This window comes from Chlamydotis macqueenii, chromosome 14, assembly GCF_036417535.1.
Source record: "Chlamydotis macqueenii isolate bChlMac1 chromosome 14, bChlMac1.mat, whole genome shotgun sequence".
Taxonomy (NCBI): Eukaryota; Metazoa; Chordata; class Aves; order Otidiformes; family Otididae; genus Chlamydotis; species Chlamydotis macqueenii.
Genome location: NC_141569.1, coordinates 16,109,924 through 16,137,478, shown reverse-complemented (window position 1 = coordinate 16,137,478; position 27,555 = coordinate 16,109,924). Strand labels below are relative to the sequence as shown.

The 27,555-nt window shown below is 44.8% G+C and overlaps 1 protein-coding gene across 9 annotated transcripts; it reads left to right on the top strand.

The window, feature by feature from the left end:
• The first annotated feature begins 6,062 nt into the window (after nt 1-6,062).
• Nucleotides 6,063-27,278, top strand: MYOT (myotilin). Of its 9 annotated transcripts, none has more exons than XM_086759073.1 (14): nt 6,063-6,125; nt 6,669-6,810; nt 7,381-7,404; nt 7,974-8,093; nt 8,688-8,946; nt 15,610-16,212; nt 18,340-18,490; nt 20,996-21,097; nt 23,134-23,183; nt 23,761-23,893; nt 24,824-25,031; nt 25,444-25,609; nt 26,135-26,268; nt 26,684-27,278. In XM_086759073.1, exons 1-14 carry the CDS (start codon nt 6,063-6,065, stop codon nt 26,854-26,856), a joined length of 2,328 nt encoding a protein of 775 aa, XP_086615199.1. In that variant the 3' UTR covers nt 26,857-27,278. The 9 variants fall into 9 exon arrangements, with proteins under 9 accessions (XP_086615199.1, XP_086615198.1, XP_086615191.1 ...); XM_086759072.1 differs by having other exon boundaries at nt 18,337-18,490; XM_086759065.1 differs by lacking the exon at nt 15,610-16,212 and having other exon boundaries at nt 23,140-23,183.
• Nucleotides 27,279-27,555: the final 277 nt, after the last annotated feature.

Genomic DNA, 27,555 nt, shown 5'->3' with positions numbered 1-27,555 from the left:
GAGAAACAGCTGTACTCAGAAGAGGCATGTAATATGAGGGATAAAATTAATTTGCTCTCAGCCCTAGTTAGCAAGCCGTTCCCAGTGGCTGGAGGAGCAGCCCAGCTCTCGCAGCAGGTCCCACAGGGCTGCTCAGAGCCCACCCCGCTAGGCAGCCCCAGAGCCATGCCAGGCTCTTGTCCAAGGGCTGGACCAGGGGACCTTCAAAGCAATCAAGAGGTGATTTGAAGGGAGAGATGTTGAGGCCCCATCTCTTCATACTGCACTTGGAGGGGGACGCATGCCATGAGCAATAACACCCTGAGTATGTGCACCCCTGCACCAACATGGAAACCAACACCCCACAGACTTCAGGGCCACGTGAGCCATACAGAGGTTGTGTTTGCAAATGCTCACCATCTCATCAGGGACATGCCTTAACTAATTCCTAAATTAAAGCTCTCTACTGTGCTTTTTCCTATATTAAGGCTACTGTTGCCCAAACGCCACTACATTCAGATTGCTGATGTTCTTCTCCTTGCGACAATCTTCTCCGTACAATGGAGAAATTCAGCAAAGACCTTCAAGCACGGAGCACAGCACATGCATTTCAGCAGCCGTGCTTGAAAGTCTTTGCTAATCCCAGAGGGAGCCTGTCCTTGAAAGCCAGCGCACCTTCCTGGACAGCAGGTATGGAAACACCCGCAGGAGTGCCATACACAGGTTTTCAGATGCAAAGCTAATATCCTGCTTGCTTGGTGGGAGGCATTAAAAACCTAATGTGCGGAAAACAAGGCTTTGAAACAGCGCACTTCAGTGCTACATGTTCTGAAAATATGCCACAAAAAAAAATTGGGTTTTGAAATGTACTCAGTGTTCAGCTGCATTTCAACAATTTAGAAAGACTCTCAGCAAGCGTCAAATCCAATCGGGATTCTGCCATTTCTGTGAGTACCTTAGCAATGACTACAATAACCACTTCCAGCTATTTGCTTATTTTCAGAATATCTTAGCCAACGCAAACCTGCCCTTCTCCCCATCCAAAAACCAGTCATTTTAAGAAATCCACAATTCAAAACTATCACAAATTTCCCTGCAGTCTAACCAGTCATCTCAGGATCCTTGGTGCGCGGGAAAAGAAATAAATAAAATCACACTTCTCACTTCCTACAGCAGTCTTGTTATTCACCCCCCCAGGAGCAAGAGAGAATCCACTTTCAAATCACATATTCACGTCATCAAGTAACTCACAACTAGAAAGCTCACTACAGAAGTGGTGATAATTTCCCATTTGGCCATATGGCACAGAAGAAATACAGCTCCAGGCAGAGCTTTCTCCATCCCACTGCCTTTGGGAAAGCCTCATTCTTCGCAGTCCTATGTTCACAGCACTGTTAAGCCACACAGGGTAGTGCCACAAGATATCCAAGTGTCTAGCATATACTCCCAAAGGTGGAACACCTCTGTGAAAATGAGTAACACCATCAGGTACGTGCAGATGGCTTGTAAAATGCATCGCTTTCAAATTGACTGGAGGTTGTTATCCTGTATATCTATTTGAGCCTCTTTTCTAAGTAAAAGACATGCTGGTACATTAATGCGATGATGCAGTCTAGGTCTGCCTCACTTCTAAGTGCAAATTTTAACATGTTCTCCTCCCCCTACATGAACTTTTCATGATGCGGTGTATTTCAGATCGAACAGATGCTTATTTTGTTCCTAAAACAGATTTAATGGGTTTGCCATGGTCTAAACACCTGGCAAAAGGGCTCCGTGCAGCTTTAATACTTTCCTAACCCTGTGTTAAATTTGTCCTAGCGTTGCACGCAGCATAATTCTGCAGCCATGTCAGCTATTCAGGTAATGCTAGAATGTCGTCATTACGGTCTGTGTCAACAGCATGATCTGTATGTACCTTGTAATCACACTGGTGTTGGGTTGCAAAGGTCCTTGGACTCTTCATTTGGCCGAGTCTAATTCCGTCCTCTTCACAAAGATCTAGAGTTACACTAAGTAAAGGCTGACATTTACACGAGACACTAGAACTGCTAGCATGACTCACCGAGGTAAAAGCTTGGCTGCGTATTCTTTCAAGGGCGGTACAGTGCCGACATTTCCGCTGACCTGCTGTGGAAAGCCTCTGTGCTTAGCAAGGCAAACACGGAGAGAGGGGCACGTTGCGCGCGGAGCTCGGCAGGACTCGGGAACAGGATCTCAGGAGTCTGAAAACAGATAGTTAAGGAAGCCTGGAGCATCACTCATAACTTAAAGAAAATGAGACACATCAGAAAGAAAACCTGCCGCCACGCTCAGCACACCTGAAAGTGTCCTGGTTTACTAAATATCCTAAGCCCCAATATCATTAAGTCCCAAACAAAACAAGGCAATTGAGAAAAAAAGCAGTTCTGATTATGAAGCTTATAAGTCTTTCATCTATTCCCACGAACTCTTCTTTAACCAAATCAAATATTAACAGTGGAAGCATACAACACACAAAAAGCAAACTGTGAAATGGAAGGACTACAGAACACAAGACGAGAGGAGAGCATCAAACATAAACCATGCACGTGAAGGATGAGTTTGTCTGCAAACCAGAGTGCTGCAAGCAGTGTGGATTTGAGGGATGGCTTCTCCTTTAAACAGTAGACACCTGCAGCAGCCAAGCCCAGACTGCCCAAGGATAGCGTCTCCTCTCGACTGAACTATCAGGATCTGCTTTGGCAAAAGATTAGCCCAGCCTGCCTCGAGCACTGGCAGCTGCAGCATCGCATGTACAGCTGCCTGTATTTACTGTGTGAACGCTGACTGCTTGGCGTGTTACATGGCATCAGGCCAGTTTCACTTGCACCTTTGACAGCCGTCATCCCTGGCTGTAGCCTCTGCCATGGCAGAAGGTCTTAGCAGTAATCATTGCATTGAGGAACCAATGCCACGCAACTGAGTAACCGTCTTGAGCGCAAATTCACAAGCTAGTGCTATTCCTGTTTAGTGCTAAAGTTCAGTAGACCAACCTCTCTCCAAGACCTTGCTTCTCACTCCACATAATGCGTGTCCAACCTTTCTGAGCAAGCTTCCAGGAGTGCTTTTCCACTGTGCTTTGATCTTAAACCACAGCCTGCCACAATCCCACCTCTGACCACTTCACTGGCTCTTGCTACGGAGCATGTCTGTGCCTTCTGTTTCTGTGCACGTCTTGTCCAATTCCAGATTGGTCATGGACCTGGAGATAGAGTGGAACAACCAAGAGTGATGACATCTCTACAGGAGAATTAAGTTTTTATTGTACAGAAAAAAAAAGGGACATATAGATGCTCCAGTGCAGTTTTGTTAATGCTGTTTCAGTCCTGTGGAACAATCTTTAAAGCAGATACGTCAGTCCAGGAACTCCTTTCACAATCTGCACGTCTGATTTTTCACTGCCCTTTTTCTTTGGAGGAAAACCAGAAAAAACAAATCAGCCAATTTTACAGGCCCTGAAAACTGACTACACTGACAATTACCTAACAGACATCACAGGGATCTGTGGTGGAGTACAGCCAGGATTGGTTTGCAGCGGGAACCCGGGGCAACTCAATAACATTGGATTCCCAGGCCCTCCTCCCACATCCAAGGGTTTGGGATTATCCAGCAGCCCTTGCATCACAGCACAGCTCTGTTCACGGCTGTGTGACACAGCCTTGGACTGGAGCCATCCTTGAACTGCTTGAGGGATACTTATAACTCAAGAGCAACAGATAGAAATATGAAGGCCATGGGTGGTCCAAGTACACGTGTAACCGCTTTGCTGGATCGGGGCCAAGGGTAACATAGTGCAGGTCTGGATGAGACACACAGTGACATGTTCTCATCACAGATATCCGACTGCCTTACAGCAACCCGTTGTCTCGTGTGGCTGCCTGCAGTTGTCACATGGCTACACCAGCCAAATCCAACTAGATTGCAAAATATTCTTCACTGTAACCAGTTATGACTGTTTTGGAGAGTGACAGAAAGCAGCAAAGAGAAAAAGAGCAGATCTCAAATAAATTATTTGGACCAAACAGGTATGCAAAAACTAAAGAGTTCAGATGCATATACTGATTTTCTTTGATGAGAAGGGTGCTTTTGTAGCCCACTGACCTGTTCCAGGTAACTAAATCCCAGTCTGTTGAGGTCCTGCCATATCTCTACACCATGCACTTACCTGCGTCTCTACAGATGTGACCTCAAGACAGGGTGAGAGTCAGCTAGAAGACTCCAAATTTGAAGTTACTCTATTTATCGTGTTACAAATGCTGTGAGTACCAAACAATAACATGGGGAGCAAGAAGCATAGGATCCAGACCTTGAGGAAACACATTTCTCAGTACCTAGAGCACTGTCGGGGTGCAGAGAAAATATGAAAACCTTAAGCAGAGGCTTGTCACCTGCCAAGCCTCAACCACTCACTCCTGGTGCTTAGCAGGCTGCAAGCACAAAGCAAAACTGCCACAAGAGGCGAGGAGCTCACAAGGGGACAGCTACAGTGGCCTCAGCAACTAATCACTAAACAACAAATACAACTTTGCAACCATCTGCCAATACCTTAAGGCACCATTCGCGTGGCTGCAGATGCACACAGGCACAAACACAGGACTTGGCAGCTCATGCTAAGGGTGGGAGAGGGTGAACGGCCAGGTTAACGGCTGGGGAATGCAAACCCCAGGGCCCCTTTCAGCAAGTCAGCAACTCAGGAGCATTGCATCACGCCAAGCAGATCAGCAGGGGACATACATTGCTCCCACAGCCAGCAGGAAGTCAGCTCCGTTATTGCCATGCCCTCTCCTTGCTGACAAACCAGGTTCAGTGCCCTCCCCGCAGCTATAGCTCAAGGCAGGCAGACGCAGGAGCGCTGTCTCCATGTCGCACACATGCTGCTGTCGCTCAGTCCAGAGCCACATTTTTATTGTTCGCTCCAGAAGCGGAGCGTATGACAACAGCACTGCTGCAAGTTATTTACCAAGACTGGCATTTTTACTGGTGCAGCTGGGCCCAGGAGAAGCGGGGTCATTAGCCTGCAGTACTCCACCAAGAAAAATCTCTCTTGCCATAGTAAAAGGGAAACAAAGATGAAACCTGTAAACCTTTTATTACCACTGGGAGCTAATAAGCTAGCAGTAACTACTTTTTTTTTTTTTTCTGTAAATCCAGTATGCTTCAGTCCTTTATTTAAGAAGGATCTGGTAGCCGGGTTCCATCCAAATGCTAACTCCACCACAGACCCAGGTTTCACAGGTGACTTAGGTCTGTTACAGAGGTCCATATCAATAACCTTGGTTAAATGTCTCCATGTTCCGGAGGTGACCTGAGCCTACTCTCAAATACTAAGGATGCTTCTTTTTTCTCTGGCACGTACCACTCAGTCTCCAACCAGCATATGCTCAGTTCACAAAACAGAACCGTTGTAAGGAAAAGGAGGATAGTTCTAAGCACACTGATTTACGTTTGTCTCTCCAGGTTCGTAGAGTAAATCCGAAGGCTAAGCCTCCTTGCAAGTCTCAGCATCCTGGGAGGGCCAGAGGAATGTCACAGTAAGTGCAAACATCGTTGGTCAAGTACAGTCAGCACCCTAAAATCTCTGTCTCCATCCTGCCCTCTGTATTTTTCCCCCTACACTAGGAAAAAGCAGAAAGTCACCAGTGTTTTGCTGATCATTGGTTCCTCAGCCAATGAACACCATACAAGCCAAGAAGGGCTAGACCTGGGATCAAGTAAGCCAAGTAGGGATCTCTGTAGAAGGGGACAACTACTGTCAAGCAACACTGATCTTTACATAGAGACTACAAGATGTGGGCAACTAATTGGCTTATAGCCCCAAGAACAGCAAAATTTACCAGATATCAGCTCCTCTTTCCACTGACTTGGTGCTCGCAGTCCACAGAGGCATTTCCTCTTGGAGCACTTGAACGGAGACTCTCCACAGGGTATTTACTAGGCTGGTGCATTAACTATAGATAAAACACTCTGATACCTTCTTCTGTTCCAAAGTAAAGTGCCAGCAACGCAGCTGGGTTTCTGCACTTGAGAAATTCAAGCTACAAAAATCATTTTTCTTTGCTGTATAGATGCAGAGTCCCTCGGCGAGCCTGACCGGGTCTGCCTACGGAAGCACACCTGTGTTTACAAAGGTAAAGAGCACCAGTTGTCTGAACGACTCCTTGTTCTGCAACTACTAGCACTAGATTTTGAGTTTTCTTGCTCCATCAGAAGGTATTTCGAGGCTGGACCATTGGTTCATTTACTATTCAAAAAAAGCCAGCATGCTTCATTAGTGATGCTGTCAAAGTAACCTCTTAATTGGTAAATGATCAAGACAGAACCACTTACATGAACTCATCTCGTTTATTCCCTACAAAGGAGGCTGAAGTGGAAACCTCTCATAGTAACCTCCCTTATTATGTTGTACCCACTGGAATAGATGCTTTTTTCCTGCATTTTTATCTTTATTTAAATGCATAAGCAAGCTAAAGCCTTTTAATGAGCACTGGTCTACAGGTGAAAAATCCTCCACTCACTGCAAATGCATTTAGAGTTAAATCAACTGTTGTAAGTAAAATAAAAAGATGGGCATGAGATCATCTTCTTCACTGAAGGGTGTATCATTGCTTAATAATTGCTTCAATGGGGAAATACTTATGTCAGCCATTTAACACCATTTTTTCCTCCTCCAGGGTCTACAAAACATAAGAGCTACAAAGGGTCAATTAGTGGTGTTTGAATGTCGCATTCGCGCTACACCCACCTTGCAGGTTCACTGGTACAGAGAATACGACCAGATAATAGACTCTGCCGATTTCCGAATACTACGAAAAAGTAGGTATCACTACATCTGCCTGCTGTACAATAATTTTATTGGGACAGTGATAAGAACAAGAACTGCTATAAAAATGAGGAGGTACACGTTCATAGAGGTAAAGCTAAGTTTACAAGCCTGCGCTTCCTCTGGCAACATGTGACCAGATCAGGTACAACGGGAGGAGACTGCCGTACTGTTAGTTATTAATGAAAGCACTACTGAGGCATGGAGGCATTGTCACTGTGTATTATAACTACTGATGAACTCGGGGGGGGGAAATATATAAGCATATTTTAAACAATTTATAATACTCCCAGGCATGAGGTCACAGCTCCAGCGGGCCAAATTCACAGCAACTAACTCCAAAGTCAGTGGAGCTATTTCTGTATCACCTCAGTGGAGAGGTGTTTGTACCATCAGGTTCCAGCCAAACTATCCAGATGGTATTTCTCTTGATGGATGGAAAGGGAGATGGTCCCTTTGTAACTGGGGTGACAGGTGAGGTGGGAAAGGGAGTGAGGGCTGACAGTCTGTCTTTCATCCTGGCATCATAACTATTTAATTTTTCTCTCTCTTATTTTGAGCAGAGGCTTGTTCATCAGCAGTTCCTGGTAAGTACACTGCGCATTTTTTGTTACATATCTCATCAGTTAATTACTCCACACTTAGTTTTTCCCACTTCATCCAAGACAAAACAATAATGTTCAAAGGGCAGCTAGAAGATAGCATTCAGTGTTAGGCTAAGAGCTTTCAGTCTCTCCATTTTGACGTAAGGACTTGAACAGGCTCTGATTTTTTTCACAACATAATGAAAAAGGCATCGTCCCTTTTACATTCAGTCAATGAAGAGTGCCCTGTATGTTAAGGGAAAGCCTGTTAACCATTCTGACCTATAATCTTTTCTGGGGTTTAAACTTGTGCAAGAGAAGAGAGAATTTAGGAAAAAAAAAAAATAAAAAAAATTGTGCCTTGTTTCTTTAAAGTCACAGGAAGAAAAAACCTTCCTTCATCTTTGCTCCTTCCAAACCCCTTGACTTCCTATGGCCTTTACATCACTTTTTTTGCACTTTATTGCCACCAAGCTCCATCACCAAGTAGCAGTCCTTCTGCAAGGACAAGTTCCTACAAGTTAACAGTTGGCTTTAATGGTTCAACAGCATGCCTAAATTTGTTATTTCAGAGGAAGTCTGCACCCTGGTTATCACAGAAGCTTTTCCAGAAGACTCTGGAATATTTAAATGTGTTGCTGAAAATGAATTTGGATCTGCAGCATCCAGTGCACGCCTCACGGTTTCTCCAGGTAAGCACACGGATTTCTGAGCTGAGCAACTAAGCACAAGAGAATTTGCTGCTGCAAATCAGGCAGTCACAGATATTTGCCAAGTAGAAGCCAGACCCAAACATTTTTGCAGGCTCAAGAAAAGAGAAATGTCCTGAAAATGCAATCTGCTTGGGTACTTTACAAAGCTGGATGCAAGTTGTTCTGCATTTCTGCTTTTGGCCTCTCTTCCTCCCGGCTCAAGGATGAGAAGGTGGAGATGTTTTCTCTCACAGAGGAGTTTCATCCCTGAGCTCACTCCCGTCAGGGATCCTAGCTGAGCCCAAAAACACTGGCTGTATCTGTCTCTTGTTTATTGGAACACATGCCTTTTCTGGCTTGTGCTGAAAGCCATCTCCAAACGGAACTGCACCTTGCATGTAAACCAGAGCTCACCAGCCCTGGTGAGAAGTCGTGTTTGGCTAATACAGCTGTGCAGGTTTTGGTCTATCCAGAGCCCAGGCAGGTTGAACTCTCACCCCTCTGCACCAGTTTCCCTTCCCCTGTTACTGCAGTGTGCTCTTCTGGTGAACCACCACTGCTTTCTACCTGACTTGTGGTCAATTCTACTTCCAGGAGCAAAAGAGCTGGAAAGTTTTGCGGGTGCTGCTCACAGGCCAGCTATGCAAGTCACCATGAAGAAACCCACCTTCCCGAGGAACAGCCAAACAGGAGCCAAGGACCGAGATCCGTCTGGCCTGCCGTCCTACGGCACAGAGACCCCAGGGCTGGGCAGTCGAGCAGAAGCCACAAACTTCAGCCAGGTGAACTCCAAGAGCGAAGATGAAGATTTTAATGGAGCTTATGAGGACTCACCTCAGGCTTCACCTCTGCGGTAAGACAAAGAGAAAAATCACATCCCTGGGTTAGTTTTACACCGTGTTTAGGTGATAAACTTTCTAGTGACCCCAGCAATACAACCGCAAAGCTCCCATGCCCCATACCCTAACAGGGAAACATGCACATGCAGTAACCTGAGCTGTTTGCCCACACAACAATGGGAATGTGTAACACCAGCCCAGCTACAGAACAGCACAGGCTCGATTTGACAAAGTGCATAACTATCTAGAGGCTCAGGTAAGTGCCTAACGGCACTTTCAGAAGTGCCTATAAGTAACTTAAAAAGCATCACCCCAAATAATTAGCCTCCAGAAGACCTTTGGCCCCATAGCAGAGCATGAGGCAAAGATCACAGTACTTGGGAAATGTCAAGGTACACTTCTGTGGCCACCACCTTCCTCTGTAGCCTTGGCCAAGTGGCATCACCTCGTGTTTCTGTTTCCTGCTCTGAAAGACAGCAATAAAACTCGAGATCCTGTAAGGGTGGTGCAGATAGTACCTGCAAAGCACTCTGTGGAGGAGAACTACTGAACCAGTGACCCACTGGATAGAATGAAAATTGTCCCAGACCACAGTAGGGACACTCCTCTCTCAGGAGATGGAGGTTTTCCCCCAAGAATGAGGTGTTCTGTCTTATAACAAGACTTTATCCAATTTCTGTCCCAAACGCAGCTCTCAGGTAGCTATGTTTTTATTGCATTATTAGTCATCCTGTTTAACTGTTCCAGGGAAACAAGACAAGTTAGAATGCACTTCTCAGCAGTCTTATCCTAGATTCTTGTAGGGTTTCTCAGGTGTTTATAAGCATAATGAAGACCTCAAACAGTGACAGTTAAGAGGTCCAAGCCCAGTACTACAGAGGAGTTTCCGCAGTCCTGTCTGTGAAGGGGAGAGCTACGAGGCAGACGTGAGCCTCCTCTCTCAGCTGAATGCCAGCGCTGCATCGCAGCGATACGGTTACATCGTGTGTGAACGGCTGGCCGCGACAGAAAGTATTCTCTGTGTTATAGATTATTTTTGGATGTACTCAGCCACTTTAACTAAACCGGTTATTTTAACAATCCTGAACACCCTCCTCCAAATTCACTACAGGAGAGATCATATTTCAACATAGATTTCTCTGCGCACAGGAATTTTTTTTTTTTTGCTAAATCACTGAATAAAAACGGGTTTGCTTCAATAACCTGCAGATGGCTAAGAGGAGGCTCTCAGTTTAGCTTCAAGCCCTTCCATGAAATCCAGGCTTGCTCCAGGCAACCAGCTGGGACCCTGAGCAGACCCCACTGCAGAACCAAAACTCTGCCTGAAGCTAACTTGTATGGGCTTCAGGAGAACGCAGCACTGCAAAGCTGCAGAGGGCTGGCTTGCAGCCTGCGATGAAGCTGTGCACGTGCTGTTGTTGCCTTCAAACATCACAAGCCAAGCATGTGAACGCAGCACCATACTCAAGTCAACTCACGCTCAACTACCCCAGGTCCAAACACCTCGAGACAAGGCTGAGTTTGCTTGGGAGTATCCAATGCAGACCAACGTTGCATTGCTTGTAATCTTTACCTGATGATTGTTTCAGACAAGGGCATACTGTTAATTGTCTGCTGACAAAAAAATGAAAGCCTTTTATAAAATCTCTGGCATAACTCCCTATTGGAAGGCACGGGGGCAGTAGGAGACATTTGCTAGCTGTCCTTTTTGAACAGGACTCATTTTCCAACCTCTCCCCAGATTTCTCAGAGGCAGCAGCAAGCCTGTATTTTGGCATTTCTAACAAGCAACCTGTGGGGAAGCTCTTTTAGATGATACTTGCTGCTCAGGATGACTACTTGTAAAGTTTATTGCCTGCAGCAGTACCAATGAGCTGTGGTTGCCATTTTATTTTTATAGTTCTGGTTAGTTTGAAACGCAGTAACTGATGTCCTGCACGAAGGGATATAACAGACCAGCAAAATCAGCTATGTAATAGCTTTTAAAAAATTGAGTTATATAAAACATTAACTAGTGTATAGAGCTGCAGAGAGCTTTTGATTGACAGCAAAGCTGAACTAGATTTTGGAAAGCATTTACATGTCTCAGGATACAGAGAGAAAACTATTCAGATTTCTAGATATAACCATGTATGATCATTTAAATATATTTAAAGCCCACAGTTTTATTGCCATGTGTTTTGAAACATCGTTATGAATGGGACTCAACATTGTAAATGTTGCTGTTATCTCAAATTAAGCAATCATCTCTAATGACTAGCTGTACAATAACTGTCTTGTTAGACAGATTTAGCCATACAACTCTCTCATGTAGCATATGTGGTTGCAACTGTATTACCAAAGCCAAAAAGAAATACTGACAAAGACAGTGATGACGGAACAAAGCTATTACTGGGAATAACTAGAAAATGAATGAAGTCCTTGTACTCATACTTCTCCAAATTATTGCTTAGCAACAGCCACTCTGCAAAAGCTAGAAAATGCAATTCTAGAAGACTGCCACTACCAGCTACTCATTTCAGAGCCCTTTATATCTGCAGCTTACAGCATCCGTCTCAACAGCCTGAAAGAAGCAGAACACCATCTATACTGATTATTAACTTTATTAAAGGAACTTAATCCAAGCAACAGAGGTGGCTTCAGGCACTCAGTCTACCACCGGGTATACTTTTATGTAGCTTTTACGATTGCTTAAAAAATAAGCACTAGATTCCTAACATTTTTCTAGACATTTGTTGCTGTTTGACCAAGCAACAAGGAGAACCCGATCAGACACGACGGGTCACCATTCATAGAAAGTGAACGGAAGCAGTACAGAAAAACTGGGCTCTAACACCTCGCACCTCTCTCAGAGTACCGCTAAGTTACTCTAGGGTAACTATGGGATTTATTCCTCTGCCTTTATCAGTTCAGCTTCCAGCTCTTTCAGCTTTTTTCCTGCCTTCTGGACCTCACGTTTTTTAGTTCCTTCTCTTCCACACAAGTCATCCTGGTTGCATCCAGCCTTTTCAGTGCATAAAGCCCTACTTAAATCGATGCCTTGCAGCCCCCTTCAGTTCCAAAACATGCACACCACCCTCGTTGAAGTCGATGGGAAGGCAGGGAGCCTGTCTGAGCCCAGTCTGACCTTTAATGTGCTCACTGCTTCCTACGGGCAAACGATCATGGCAGAGGACCTTTTTTTAAGTACTCAACTCCCTCTGTGCAAACTCCAGACTTTATATATTATTATTATTATTATTATTATTATTATTATTACTTAAAAAGCAAATAACCTTTCCAACAATTAGGGACACACTTCCTCCCTTCATCACTTTCATCACGAGGAATTTAAATAAATTAGCACTCAATTTTAACACTTGCTATGTAGACTCAGTTCACAAAAGGTGGGGTGCTGTTTAAATCCAAACACTAAATGTGGATTAACTCTTGAAGAGCGCTGTGCTGAAAGACTCACGGTACAGTGAAGGGAGGGAAGAGGCCAGCGAAGGACCACAGGCAGCCGAGCTGCGGTACTTGCGGGGTTGGGGTTCTTTAAACAATTGTGTGCACGTTAGGGAAAAGTTGCTAAAGTATTATTAAGGTACTTAAAACACTAAAATGTTAATTTAAGATATAATTAAGCATTGAACCTTTGATTAAAGGGACAGAAATCATCTAATCTGCCAGCAGGATCTGTTACTGTTCTAGTGAAAACACCTTTTAATTATGGAATCATAGAATGGTTAGGGTTGGAAGGGACCTTCAAAGGTCATCTAGTCCAACCCCCCTGCAAGGAGCAGGGACATCTCCAACCAGATCAGGTTGCTCAGAGCCCCGTCCAACCTGGCCTGGAATGTTTCCAGGGATGGGGCATCCACCACCTCTCTGGGCAACCTGGGCCAGTGCTCCACCACCCTCAGTGTAAAAATCATTTTCCTTATGTCCAGTCTGAATCTGCCTCCTTCTGTTTTAAAACCATTACCCCTCGTCCTATTAATCCAAGTAAATCTCTGTAATAACACACACGAACAGCAAAATACCATCAAATCCTATTTTACCATCAAGTATACTTTGTGTTACTCAGTTTAGGACTCTTCAGACGATCAGTTTTCCCCAAGAGCGATGCCACTGCTCTGGATGAAGCTGGGTACCACAGCGAAGGTGCGGGCAGCACCGGGCACGGAGGAGTACTCACCTAAACCATGTTTGCAGCTGGCTGGCAAGCATCTGTTGTCTTTAAGAACACAGCCTTGAGAGCAGTCACAGAGTGTTATCACTAAGGAGGCAACCAGCTACAGACAATTAGTAAATTAAGAAAAAAAAAAAAAACAAACGGAATTTCACTGAGATAACAAAGTGGCATTTAGAATCATAGAATAGTTTCTATGATTCTATAGATGTTTGATGTCATGATTCTATAGATGTTTGAGCATACTGCAGCAGTCCTTCCTGACGGCTACTACGGGCAAAACCCCGCTTTTCTGTTCAACAGCCGCGGACTTGTGCAGTTCTTCTCCCGCAGAACACAGGGATGCAGCCGGGAGGCGAGTGACAGCCCGGAGCCACCTCACGGCGGGGGGGAGCCGGGGACCGGTCCCGCCCGCAGCAGCGGCTCGGGGAAAATGGGGGAGCCCCGGGGGTCCGCTCCCCCCGCCCTGGGTCGGGGCCCGGCAGGACGGTTGTACCGGCTGCCCGGGCGGGGGATTTTGCTGAGCGCGGGCACCTGCCCAAAACCCCGGGCCCCGGCCCTTAAACGCGGCGTCCACGCGAGGCGGGGGCTGGCGGAGACTCTTATTGTGACAGCGGAGCGGGCAGCGGGACAGGCAGGTCCCGCCGTGTCACCCCGGGCAGCACATTAAAGCCTCCGGTCGCCTAAGGCTCCGCAGAGGGGTACGATGACAGCCCGGGTCAGGGAGTGACGGTCCCTGCCCAAAAATACTGGTTAGAGCCCGGGTGACGACTTCTAGGCTGTAAGTAAGGTGCTGTGGGGGGGTTTTGTTCCACGTCACGTTTTAGCGGGGAGCTGGCGTGAGGGGTGGCAGGGCGCTGGGAAGTGCTGGGATGAAAATGTTCCTTTAAGGCACGGTGGTGCCACGGGGAACGTGGGAGGCAACAAGGGAAAAACAATATTATTATTTTCAGACAGCGAAGTGTCTCTATTATTACTTATTGTTTTCGTCTTGCAAGGTCAAAAGTCTCTTTAGATATTTTTTTTTTTAAATTTTCTCGCACAAATCAAGGTGGAATGGTTTGAGGAAAATGTAACTTCTCCATTACTGCGACAAGTAAATTTGTGCATCGTGTCTTGTTAAAGTGCAGTATTCTAGAAAACAGTGTAAATGCTGGTTTCTGTACATAGCCCGTAGGTAAAATGAATGAATCTGTGATATAAAAAGGGTATAAAAACAAAATTCAGTGAGTTTTCTCCACTAGTGAATGAGAAGATAGTGTGGACGTGCTCCAAAAATTTGAGCCAGATTTAAATTCCAAGGGCGTGACAAGGGGAAAGCTAGGGAATTTTTACTAGAAAACCTCTGTTCACTTACAGTTAACTTACAACTAATATTGATAATTACCTCTAGGAAATGAAAGCTTTGAATCTTTAAAATGACAGCGATGTCTTCAGTTGATCTCCTCCCTGGGAATTTATGACCTGGTGGAGCCCTTTTTCGGGCTCTGCGACCAGAGGAATACAATATACTGTGTATATATAGCAGCGAAACAGCTGATCTCAGTGGGGCAAGATTACAATTTTTTCCAGCACATGTAACTGTGTGGATTTAAATTCTCATTTTTTATTAGTAGCTTTGCATTTATTTGGGGGGGGGTTACTTATTTATCCCGGAGCTGAAGTTGTTTGTCAGTTTTAACAAACTTGCTCAGTTCACTCTGAGGAAAATTTCCTGGTTTTTGAATTGATGGAAACCCTGGGTTTGGATATCAAGGACCTGCAAAATAAATGCTGGACCTCTGAGCATCTCAGCTTGCCCTACACCATCCTGCAGCTACGTCATTCTGGTAATTATTTGCCCTAACACCAAATCTTGGGAAATCACTTCAAACAGAGAAGAACAGTCCTTGGCATTCCAATCCCAAATCTCAATTGGATATAAAAAGCTCCAAATTCAAAAACCATTAGAGAAGAAATCAGGATACTTGCTTTCAAAGGTTTCAGCTTAGGCTAAAAACAAAGTGGAACCTGTTTCATGCTTCCCTATGGTGTAAGCAATTTCTCGGCACAAATAGCCAATTCTCCAAGTAATAACAAATCTAATGTTTTGACAGGGCACAAAACTGCAGGATCCAGAGACCTTTAGTTAAGATGGTTTGTGGCAAATTACCTTGCTTAGCAGTAGCATCTACGGTTATCTGTAGACCTAGGCAGGTGGTGGGTCGTCTCAATGAACCAATTGCTATTTCTTTTAGAATTCACTGGGCTCTTGCAGATAAAATAGCCACGGTGAGCACTGCACCCAAGTTGGATAGAGTGCATGACTCGTTATTGGAATCCAAAACGTTCATACAGTTCTGGAATAGCTCTAATCAATCCTAAATATCTTTATTTTAAGCTCAAACTTTAATTGTCAGTTGCCTGAACTCCATTCTTTGGATTGCTAACGGCTGCTCATGACACAGTATTTCTGCGATTCAAATGTTGATGTACAATTTATTTTATCTGTATTGTCTTCCTTAAGGGAAAATCCACACCAAGAAAGCCTCTATTCTGCAAGGCAAGGGTTCCGTTCTATCCAGGAGCCCAGCCAAGAAAGCTTTTGTGGCCTACCACCTAGCTTTTACCAGCCACCTATCCAAAGCCAGTTATCACCAACAAAAACTCAGGACAGCCGTGAAACCTCTCCTATGAGTGTCCCTAATTTCCCATCCATTTCCTCTATGTGCCAACCAACCATGTTTAACTACGAACGTCCAAAACACTTTATCCAGTCTAAGAATGTGTGCCAAGGGCAACAACAGCCTCCGGGAGCCACGGCCTCTACAGAGCCAAGCAGACAAATCAAACAGTCCTCCATCCTAATACAGCCTCGTAACCCAAGCGGGCAGAAATTCTCCTCCTCGTCATCGCTGAGCTCTTCAATCACGCTCTCCTCGCCTTCCTGTAGTGCCCCTAAGGAATCCACATATCCTGTCACACCTGCATCTGCGCAGTCTCCTGCTAGCTCATCATCTGGGCAACGGCTTATATCCATGCCTAACCAACCCCCCGCAGCATTCCTGTGCTCAGTGCTACCCTCGCAGCCCGACTATAACAGCCAAACTCCTTCTCCTATGGAACCTCAGTAAGTACATACTGCCTTCTAACCTCCCCTTGCTTTCCTCTGGCCTGGCCTCTCCCACGCACTGACCATCCCAAATCCAACCATCCGGTGAAACGCCAGCTCGGCCGAAGTCAATGGGACGGTTCTCATTGACTTCCGATGTTCGAGGCAGGACCCTGCACAAATCGGGTTAGGAGGCTGAGCGCTTGCCCTTGCTGTCTGTGTGCGAGAGACGGGTATCCGCCAGGAATTAAACTACGCAGTAGTCGTGTCACAGGCTGCCGTGCAGGTTTTCTGGAGTCAGTTTGAACCGTTTAGTTTGATTTGATGGAAGTTTCTGATTTAAGGGTATTCAGAACAGGAGATGCGCACCCATCTCCAAAGAATTTCTCTCAACAAACATGGCTTATGAACGGGGAGGCAGGGGGGAGGCAGCAGTATTTCCCACATATAAACAACTTCAAGATTCCTGGTAAGTCTCAGCAGTATTTTCAGGTTCCACATCACGATGGGACTCTGTGCTCACCTACAATACAGTTTTCATTAATCATACGTGCTAACAGAAAGGCAGCCACTTGAAAATTTTACCCTGTCAGACCAAAGACTAAATTCTTTCCTGAATATGTATTATATCATCTTGCCTTTGGGCTGCAATCCAAATATCTCCCAAGGTCAGTGAGATCTCAAAGGGAGCTGGGTCTTGCCTTCTCACCAACTTGTATTCCTGCCAATATTAGCGGGAGGTCCTGAGGAAAGTCGGTGTAGAGTACGGAACAAACGCTCAGCTGAGGATATCAGAAAGGCGATCGGGGCAGCAGCGTCCTGCTGGCTTGGATATAAATTCAGGTTTAAGCGTCAGGGTGTATTCAGGAAGTCTGAACGTTTCTAGGGTTGTTTTTTTTTTGAATCACAGCACTGTGGGAAGCAGAACGGTAAGACAGAGCGGGCTCGCTGGGGCGCTTAGGAGTGTTTCTTAAATGTGCTGCAGGAGCGTGCGTGGGTTAGGTAACGCGTCCGGAGTAACCGCTGGGGTTTGCATGTGTGGGGTGGGGTTGGCTGTTTTCACAGCAAAGGGCTCTGGCGCCTCACTATGCGTTTCATATAAACTGCTCTCAAATGCAGCATCCTGTGAGCTGAGGAATTCCCTTCCTAATCATGCTACAAATGGGCAATCGGGGACATGAGACATATTAATCTGTTGGGCAAATTATTAAAGTTTTTAAGTTATAACTTGGGCAAGTTATTAAGTCCAAGCAGTGCTGGAAATACGTACTAGAATTCTAACTCTTCTACCCTATTCTAATCAGCAGAACAAATTCCCAAGCGACAGGAGGAAAAGGATTTTGAATAGAAATAACTGCTGAACACAACTGCGGCATACAAAACCCTGCTGCATGTTATGAACCGGGTTAGATCCAGTCAGCACAGAGCACTCTGCCCTCTAGTAGACCTTTGCAGCCTGTTCTGAGGGATGCTCCTCTTTTCCTAGCACCTTTCAGAATCAAGACAACTGTCTAACCCCAAGACCTGATTGAGTCTCTTGACTAGAGATTACAGGATCAGGCTATGTGGGGAGCAAAGGCTCCTGAAGACCCAGCCTAGCTTACAGTAAGCTAGGACAGAAACGCTATATGAAGTCACTTTCTGGGGCCAAGAAGAGGAGGACAACTAATAAGCTATTTGTTCATACCTAATCAACTATTTGTGACCTTGCTGTGGATTCGCAGCACCCAGGGCCATTTTAACAACAAGAAATGCAGTTTTTGAGGGAGAATTTGCTCCTGGACAGACTCGCATTGCTCAGTGGAGTTAGCGGCTCGCTCAAAACCCCGCTAGCCTTACTGCACAGACCTGATCCAGGGCAGGGACCACTGCAGGATGTAGGGATGCTGAACAGCGACCCACAGCAAACTGCTGAGTGTTGCGAGAGGACACTCAACAACTTGGCCAGACCATGATGCTTCCCCTTAAGTTTTTGATACTCAGTTACGTCACCTAGCCTCTCTGTCTCCCAAATGCTTTACAGGTTTATTTGAACCACAGTCTCTAGGTAGCAGGTTCACATTTTTGTATGTATTCTATGAAGCTGTAGCAAAGAGTCAAGCAGGGCTACAGGAATAACTCTCTCTTCTCTTCCTGCACAAGTAGTTACTCACAACCAATGTACAACAAACAAGCTAGCATCAACTCTATGCAGAAGACATCAGACCAAGAAATTCGAGGAACAAAAGAGGCCCTCATTCAGGACTTGGAAAAGAAACTCCGATGCAAAGACAGCCTTCTCCAGAATGGCAACCAGGTAAGGGAAACCTGCTGAACTATGAACCAGTTTGCTCTGACTCTCGGTAGCACAAGCAGGGATGCAGAGACTAGAGTTCTAGTGCCCTAGAGGCTGGAGCCTCCAAACTGAGCTGAAAGCAGATGGAAATGCAGGAGCAACACTGCCCAAACACCTTTACTCAGAACCTCAACAGATCCCAGCAGGAGTTCTTTGAGTTCATTTATGACTAGAATATTCTGTGTGAGGCAGCTGAATTTTTCCATTAGAAATGAAAAAAACAAAAAAACCCAAAAAAAAAACAAAAAAAAAAAAAAAAAAAAACCACCTCTTGCAACAGTGACTCCATTTTTAACCATGGCTCAGGGCTGGTGTAAAAGGTGCACTTCTAAAAGATTTACATCCAGCCTCTTCATTTCCTAACACCTTCTTCACAGTTATTTTCACTATTAGAATGTAAATAGCCATACCGGTGGGCCAGGTTCAGCTGAGCCCTGAGAAGGCCCTTACTAGCAGAGCAGCAGCACATGGCCAGTGCACAATGAAAGCTGGCCTGAACGTGTGGCAAGAGAGATGGTTGCTGTAAGCCTGTTTGTAGGCATCTACTGTAGCAATTGAATGTCTGCATCTCCTGTGACTTCACTAAGGGATGCGTTGACTTCTGAAAGCCATCTGATGCAGCAAGATGGCCTTGAGCTGCTATAGCCCTTCCCTCTTATCCTGCCTTCTTGGCCAGCTCACATCATTCAAGCAGTCTTTGAATCTGTGCAATCAAATTAATAAGGCTAGGGTTGGGAGAAAGGTACATGTTTAGAGCTGTGGCACAAACTTGATCTCTCTGCTGAGGATCCTGCTGAACATCACATCCACAGACAACTAGAAACCCAAGGAGAATCCCTTAGTTCTCCAGACACAATTTCACCCTGGCTTTCAACGTTGGGGTTAATAATCCACCCCAAATCATTGGAAACTTGGAAGAGTACTAATATTTGAAAGCTCATTCTAGAGACCATCTCCACATGTGGTAAACCTCTTTGATTTCTTTTTATATGAACAACAACAAATCAAAGAAATTACATGAGCTTTTATATAAACTCCGTCTCCTAGAAGGTCTCTTAGTCTCAGTACCTACTTATTTAATCTGCAAAGGGACAAAATGCAATCCCCTTTACCAAGAAATCCAAATCTGTGAGAAAAAATTGCTTACCAGTAGGGAAGCACATTACAGCAAGCTAGAGCAAGCAGGTCTCTAACGTGGGAACCTTCCTGCTGGCTGGAAGCAGACTGGTAAAAGCCCAGTGCTTATAGTTTCCATCTTCTTTCCCCTGAAGTAGAAAGGAGTTTTTCCATTACCATCAGTGGGAATAGGTTTGTGTCATATATACAATTTTAAATATTGAAGGAAAAAAAAATATTAGGTTAAATCTGACTTAATTTTTCCCTAACAGGAATGTCCTATCTGCTGTAAGAAAGCTCGCCACTGCAAGCCACCAGCTTTTATTCCCATAGAAAGCCAGGCTAAAAATAAGACTTATGCAATCACCACTGTGTCCTCCTCCCCTTGTCCTCCAACAATGTCTGAACCAACTGGCCAATCTCAGCCACACTTGATACAGCCATAATGACCTCAGGGATATTAAGCTCTCACAGGTTTTGCAAAAGGTCTCTCTTGCTCTTTTCTAAAGAAGAGTCCCACAAGCTTCCCCAAACCCTTATCTACCCAGGAGTAGCCACATATATATGTCCCATATGCGGTAGAAATTCAGTCAGAGCTTGTCCTTGCATCACAAAATCCAAACACAAAGTAAACTTTATGGGAAGCAAGTGTGTGGTGTTCTGGTGGACTAACATGCTCTTCTAACGTAACCCAACTGACAGAACTTGAATTTAACTCTGCTCATGTTTATCCCCATGTGCTGCATCCACAGGAACTTCGTGTTACATGACTGAAACGTGTTCTTGCCTCCTCCCAAGACAGGACACAGCATTTCATAAGATGGCTGTTGTGCTGGCATAAACTTCCCTTGTGCTTTCAGGGGTAGCGGTGCTCCTCTCTGGCTGTGTCTGCTTCTGGTGTGGCTCTTGCTTTTTTGGGAGTAGGGGACGCTAACACCCATCATGCCTCTAGCTCCTGAAGTAAATCCACAGCTGAGCGACTTGGGAAGTTTTCCCAGTTCTAACAGAAAGGTACCCTGGGACTTACACTGGCTTCTGAGATAATGCCATCAGTTACCCATAAATAATCCCAGCGGAGAAAGAGGAGGAGTGGAAGGCCACAGATGGCATTAGAGAGGCTTTGATGAACAGGCAGTTTAATCTTTTATGCATTTGAGTGCTGTATATATTGAGGCTGACTTCAGCAGGCACCGCGGACTGCAGACCCTCTGGAGCAGACGCGGTGTTTCTATTCAGCCGCTGCTTTCATTGACAACACCCTGAATTTGTAGTATATTAATGTGCTCTTACAAGCTGACCTGAAATAGTAAATGGGCCTCTGACGAGAATTCCTCTCCGCTCTGCTTTAAGAGATTAACTTATGAAGAAAGAATGGCTCGCAGGCTGCTCGGACCAGTAAATGCTGCATCTGTGTTGGAAGCACAAAGTGAAGACAACATGCAGAATGCACAGGTAAATGGGGTCCTGTCTCTAAAACAATGATTTCCTGGGGACTGTGCTGTGACCTGCTTGTACCTGAATAGAGCGGAGAGTTGGGGTTTTCTTGGTACCAGCACAGGAGAGGGAAGGGGACAGCTCTCCCTAGCAGAGCTCTGCATAGTAGGGATTTGGGGTTCTTTTCAGGGGTGGTGGTGGCAGAAGGGGGGAATTTAAGGACCATCCCCTAGCTGGGCCTGATCTGTAGGAATGACCTCTCCAGGGAGGAATTACAACAGCTGCTGCACAGCATGTCACACCCCGCCTGTGACAGGCGAGGAGCAGCACAACGAGGGATACAGGTATCTGCTCTCTAACAGCCCCAGTTCAGATTTGGCCAGGACAGCATGATTTACACCTGTCACTGCTGGGAATAAGTGACATTGACTACAAGAGGTCAGGGCCTTGGGGTGGGATCGGTTGGGTTTTAGCCCTTCCAGGGGCCTGCAATCATTAAGAGAAGGCAAAGCAGTCACTTTAGCAGCCCACACGCTGATAGACAAGAATCTATTACCACTGGCATTTTCAAAAGCATTTTAGTTGGAGACTTGCATCGCTCATGGGTTATTCAGGCCAGTTAAAAGCTCTCTTTGGCACTTCTGTGATCAAAGGTAGTGGAAATATCTGTGATGGCACTGAGTACCTGTGCAGCCAAAAAAACCACCCTTCCTGCTGCATGCACACAGAGAGCAGCAGGCTGGCATACACCTTCCTAGGGCAGTTAGCAAAACTCTTCGATGCAAGAGACACTTAAGATCACAGCAAGGGAGGAATACACAATCTGAGTTATTTCTCCCCAACAATCACCTGACAACAGCAGGCAAGAAGGGAACATTACGGATGTCAGAGAGCAAGGGAAGCCTCATCTTTTTCAGAAAACAAGGAAACATTCAGTCAAAGTAGGATGACTGGCAACTTTTCAGGGTGTGTGAAATGCTGCATAAAAAGGAGTATTGGAAGGAGAGACTGGCTCACGTTTGGGAGATCTTATTCCCATTGTTCAGTCTTATTTATAAATATTGTAGTCACTGATTCATTCAGCCTCCTGATTCCTCAGGAACTTAACTACAGAGTCAGTCTATATAACAGAACATTAGAATTACCATCAGCAACTTCATCACTACAACATCATTTCATAAGATAATAACTGTACAGAACTTGGCTAAATGAGCAGATACAAGCAACTGCCTCCAGACTCAGTATTGCACTCATTCAGCAAAACCCTCATATAGGTAATGCTTCCCTTGAACTGAAAACTGCTTCTGTACTTGAAGTTTAAACCCAGACTTAAGTGTTCCACAGGACTGGGGTACAGAGCACAGAACGAAGCATTGTGATGGCTTAGTGCAAACACCCCAGAAATGTCCGTGCAGTGTTTCCTCTGACTCCATTGCTAAAATGAGTCACTGGTAATAAACTCTGCTTGCATTTTCCAAACATCCAAGTTCCTAGCAGGAATCAATCCTGGGTACTTTAGCAGATTTACTCATGTGATTGTGGAGTTGTCAGAGAGCTTAGTTGGTGCTGTGATCTAGAAAGAAAAATATTTTCCAGCTCAGCATGTGTCCATTGCTATTGGTACCATACTTAAGTGGGCACAATACCATGTTCTTGCCAGCGATTCCACTTCTATTCCTGCTATAGGGAAGGACACTCCGTACTCAGCACTCATTTTAGATACTGCTAGTAGTACTACTCCCCTCTAACAAAGGTTATTGGCTGGCCAAAAGCCTTGTATGCCAAACAAAACTGCTGCACCTATCACCTGTGCAGAGTGATGAGGAGTTGTGCCATTCTATTAATAGTGCCTGTCACTGTCATGGCAAAGCCTGGGGTGAGGACAGAGTTTATTAGCTCCTGATGCAAGTTCCTTTACCTCTTGTCCCTATGACTTCTGAAGTATTCCATTTGCTTTTAAGCAGCAGTCAGTATACAAACTTAAAATGGCTTCTCGTTCTGTCTATGGATAAAACTTTCCAAGTTAACTCACCTCTCCTCTTTCTTTTTCCGAGCACCAGAACGCGGAAAATATCAGGCTGCAGGTTCCTGCCACACATGTAAGGTAATGCATAAACTTGGGCTGTGCTGCTCTTCAAGACCTTATTTCAAATGTTTCTAGGCAATGTTAGTTTTACTACAACACTTATCACTTTTTCTGAAGTAGTAACTACTAAATTCATTCACTTCTTTCAACGAAAACGCTACCATTTGTGCTGGTTGATAATGCCTGTGATCTTAATCCAGCCAATTCAAAAGGTAACACCAGAGGGGTAAAGACTACATGTACCTAGGGCAAATATACTTCGTATTCCAGAACATCGATCTCTACTCAAAGCCAAGTCTGACAGTGGAATCGATGAAACATAGCATGATGAAACACAGCCTACATTGCTCTTGTAAATTCTTTTGGATATCAGGCCAAAGATGAAGGCTCCATATATGATGCTTCTGTGTTGACGTGACCGACCTGAGCAAGATAAGCAGTTGATCAAAACCCACGCCTTACAGCTGAACACCGAACCTGAACTGTAGTGCTGGATTCCTAAACACATTGAGGGACTCCAGTTGCAATCAGTGCTTCAACGTCATTTGTGCTATGGAAACCTTTACACAATTTACTGTTTCTGTCCACTTTTTAGGAGCAGACCGTCCTCAAGAGGAGATGAACGTGGACATGACTCAATCCAGGAGAAGTTTTTTCAGCCACGTTTTACACAAGTGCCTGAAGACGTAATTATTGAGGAGGGGCGATTCTGCAGGCTCGACTTCAAAGTAATACCAGCCTTTCACTTTCATTTCCATCAGCTCTGTGGGGTGTGTGGCATGAAGGGAGGTCTCCGAGCCGCAGTGTCTTTGCACTTTAACAAGCCAGAGCACTAATGACAGATGGTGTAGGATTTCTCTAGGCAATGTAAACCAAGAAATAGGAGATGGCTAAATGTTTCAGCATTTTCCCTTGGAAAATGGAAATGGAATTAGCTGCATAAGGATATGGTTAAAGCTAAACAGTGGTAAATATGGACCACCAGAGAACACCTTCTAGACCTCACTGGGAAGAACAAATACTAAGGCCCTGCTGAAAGAAGGCATTTTGGGAGGTGACCTTGTACCAACCCTAGCATAAGGAAGAACCTAGGACTTCCACACATGCAACTGTACTGCAAAGGCTGTTTGCTGGTCGTGGTTTGGTTCATTTTTTCCTAGTCGCTTCCAATCCACTTTTGTTAACCAAACTCTTCCCAGACCTTTAGCCATTTTGCTGCACACTGCTTAACTTCTGAATGTCATGGACAACCTGGAGCTTGTCTGCAGCACAGTTTATTTACTTACGCTATCAAAACAGTATGGATGTTGGCACTGCTGACAGTCCTAGCTGTGGGATTAAAAGGGTGAGATCCCCTCCTCCATGAACCCACAATGAGTATCTCTGGCCTAATCCAAACTGCCTCACAAGATGAGAACAACAAGGGTTTGCAGGAACAGCATCCACTGTCTTGTAGCTAACGCTTATCTCTCCATGGCACTTCAGGAGCCCTCCTCCCTGTGCAGCACCACATTAATATTCAAAACTAGGCAAGATTGTAAAATTTTGCAGCAGGATCATGATTTGACCATCTATCAGCATCAAACTCCCTATAGCATTGAAGTGCTTTTATAATCTTAAAGCTGTTTAACTCTTCACTGCTTTCCTCTCCTTCATAGGTTAGTGGGCTGCCAACTCCAGATGTGATGTGGTATCAGAATGGAAGGATGGTTCATCAAGATCAGTTCCATAAAATGATAGTGTCAGAAAAGGGATTCCACTCATTTATTTTTGAAGCAGTCAAATCATCTGATGCGGGGACATATGAATGTGTGGCTGTTAACCGTGCCGGAGAAGCGTCTTTCGCAGTAAAAGTGGAAGTAATTGGTAAGACTGAGAGCACTGGTAATTACCTAGCCACACACGGAAAATCTCAGTAATCTAATGCCTTTCTCTGTGTATTTGGGACATAAAACAATTAAGAAGCAGAGGTAGATCTCCAGATATTCAGGCTCAAACTATAACAAACACCTTACCTTTCCAAGACTATTTTAATACATACATCTGCGATGCCATATCTTTTCCAAAGCACTTCTAGTGGGATATTTAGATGTAGTGGGATGTCTAGAATTTGGGCATTACTAATCTCCTCCCTCATGGGGACTGCCTGTAGGCTAAGGAGTTGCAGTAAGGAACTCGTGCCCTTTTGAATTCAGCACTGTGAAATCTCAAAAACTAAGCCTGATATTAGCACTCAATACTTACAGTAACTCCTTCCTCTCTTTCCTCTTTAATTTAGCAAAAGAACATCACACACCTCCAATTTTCATCTTCAAGCCACAAAGCAAAAAGGTTTTTGAGGGAGATACAGCCAGACTGGAATGCCAGATCTCTGCTATCCCAACACCCCGGATTTACTGGAAAAGAAACAACGAAATGGTACAATATAATACAGACCGAATAAGGTATCCTCTTAATGAGTTGGCCGTTGGTGTGTTAGAAGACAACAACCAGTATTTGTTAAGTCAAATTTGAATTGGCTGGTTTCTAAAAGCAGCAAACTGGAAAGCTAGGTCTGCCCCTCGTTTATGACACATGGTGAACAGGCCTGTGTGCCAGACAGGCACAACGCTCAGAGTCTTATTTTAAGGGCACAGAAAGAAAAAACTCTGTGACCAGATGCCACTCTGAATTCTAGCAGCAGTTACAAGGCCTGTGGAGAAGCATGGCTTTAGGATCGAAACATGCCACATATTCATCATGCTGCGAGGCCATGGGGCTACAGAAAGGCCTTGATGCCACCTGAATGGTATCATGATGTGACTTACTGGTGGTTTGTAACACAAATGCAGTGTTTATGTCTAAATAGTTTGCAGTGCCCTGCAAGAATTGTTCTGGAGCTTTCTCAGCTCCTCAGCATGCAAACTGATTTCAGTGTCTTCTCTCCTTCCCCCTCCAAGCACTTATACATAAACACCTTCATTTTTCAGCTTGTTACATGACAATACTGGAAGGATTTGCCTCCTGATTCACAATGCCAACAAGAAGGATGCTGGTTGGTACACCGTATCTGCTGTCAATGGAGCAGGTGTGGCCACATGCCATGCCAGGCTGGAGGTTGCAAGTAAGTACATCACAGTGCCACAACCACAACTGAAACTGCCACTTGTCTTCAGAACAGACCCTCAGGATTAACCTAACAAAGCGTAGGCTGCTGGGAGGATTTCTTTTCAAAGATACTGAACTAGACAAAACAGTAACTATCCCAGGAAAAACTCTTTTGCTTAGTACCAAGACACTGCAATGAGTCCTTTGAGCATTGGCTGCATCTACCATCCATGCTGTTTCAAGACTATAATTTGATTGATAGAAGCAGAGTGAATATAAATATCTGGTGTCTGAGATATGGGCTTGTCTGTTAAATTCTTCCTAAGGGGTTCCTGGTTCATTTTGCAGATAAAAAGCAATTGGGTTGCTCTGCCATGGCTCTTTTCCACAGTCTGGGAAGACACTAAAAGAGGCTTTTTTCTCTCTTCCAGCACACGCAAAGAAGCCAGTTCCAGCCCCAAAGCAGTTGCGGGTTCGACCAACTTTTAGCAAGTATTTGGCACTTAATGGAAGAGGACTGGATGTGAAACAAGCTTTCTCACCAGAAGGAGAGTTTCAGCGTTTGGCTGAGCAGTCTGGACTGTATGAAAGTGATGAACTTTAACTGGAAATGAAGAGGAAAACTCACACCTATAAGAGACAATTACAACATAGATGCAGTTAACTGGTGATTGCTCTAATTAGCAAAGTACCTATCTACATATTTTTACTTTGACTCTTGCACATTCAGCTGTTCCCATTTTACTATGTTAGATTTTATTTATATGGGTTGGTGAATATAACCATTTACTGAGTATTGTATTTTAACGATAAAGCCTAAGAAAGCAGGCCAATTAGTTTTCACAAGCGTGGGTGGGTTTAGTTCGACCTGTGCTTGGTTATGTGCTAAAGTAGATTGGTTTGTACTGCTTCTCTAATATCACTCCTGATAATACCAGAAGTCTGTACCCTCTGAATACTAAAACCAAATAGACCAGAGTGTTTTTATGAGAATAAATTAGAGGCAAATAAAATTTTAAATATCCAGCATTGGCTGTGACTCTTCCTTGATCTGTTTAAACCAGCTACGGATGTGTGGCATCAGCTGCAGCCTGGCCAAGGTGGATTCTTACCCTACTTATTCTGCCACCGGTCCCCTCCCCTGCCTGCTGTCTCCATTGCTTGTCTTCCGACAGCTATAAACTATTCACCGTAAACTAGATGCTGCCATTCCCTTAACACTAAAACATGTCAGCGAGGCATCCTCAATGGTTTTCCTCCTTCCACACTCGACCCAAAAGCTGTGCTGTACAACATACACTAG

Bases quoted from the DNA above. Each gene is read 5' to 3' on its own strand.
- MYOT (XM_086759072.1), top strand. From the start codon at position 6,063: ATGCAGAGTCCCTCGGCGAGCCTGACCGGGTCTGCCTACGGAAGCACA. The intron at 8,094-8,687 runs GTAAGCACACGG...TTCTACTTCCAG, and splicing joins ACGCCTCACGGTTTCTCCAG to GAGCAAAAGAGCTGGAAAGT. The intron at 16,213-18,336 runs GTAAGTACATAC...TTCCTGCACAAG, and splicing joins CCTTCTCCTATGGAACCTCA to TAGTTACTCACAACCAATGT.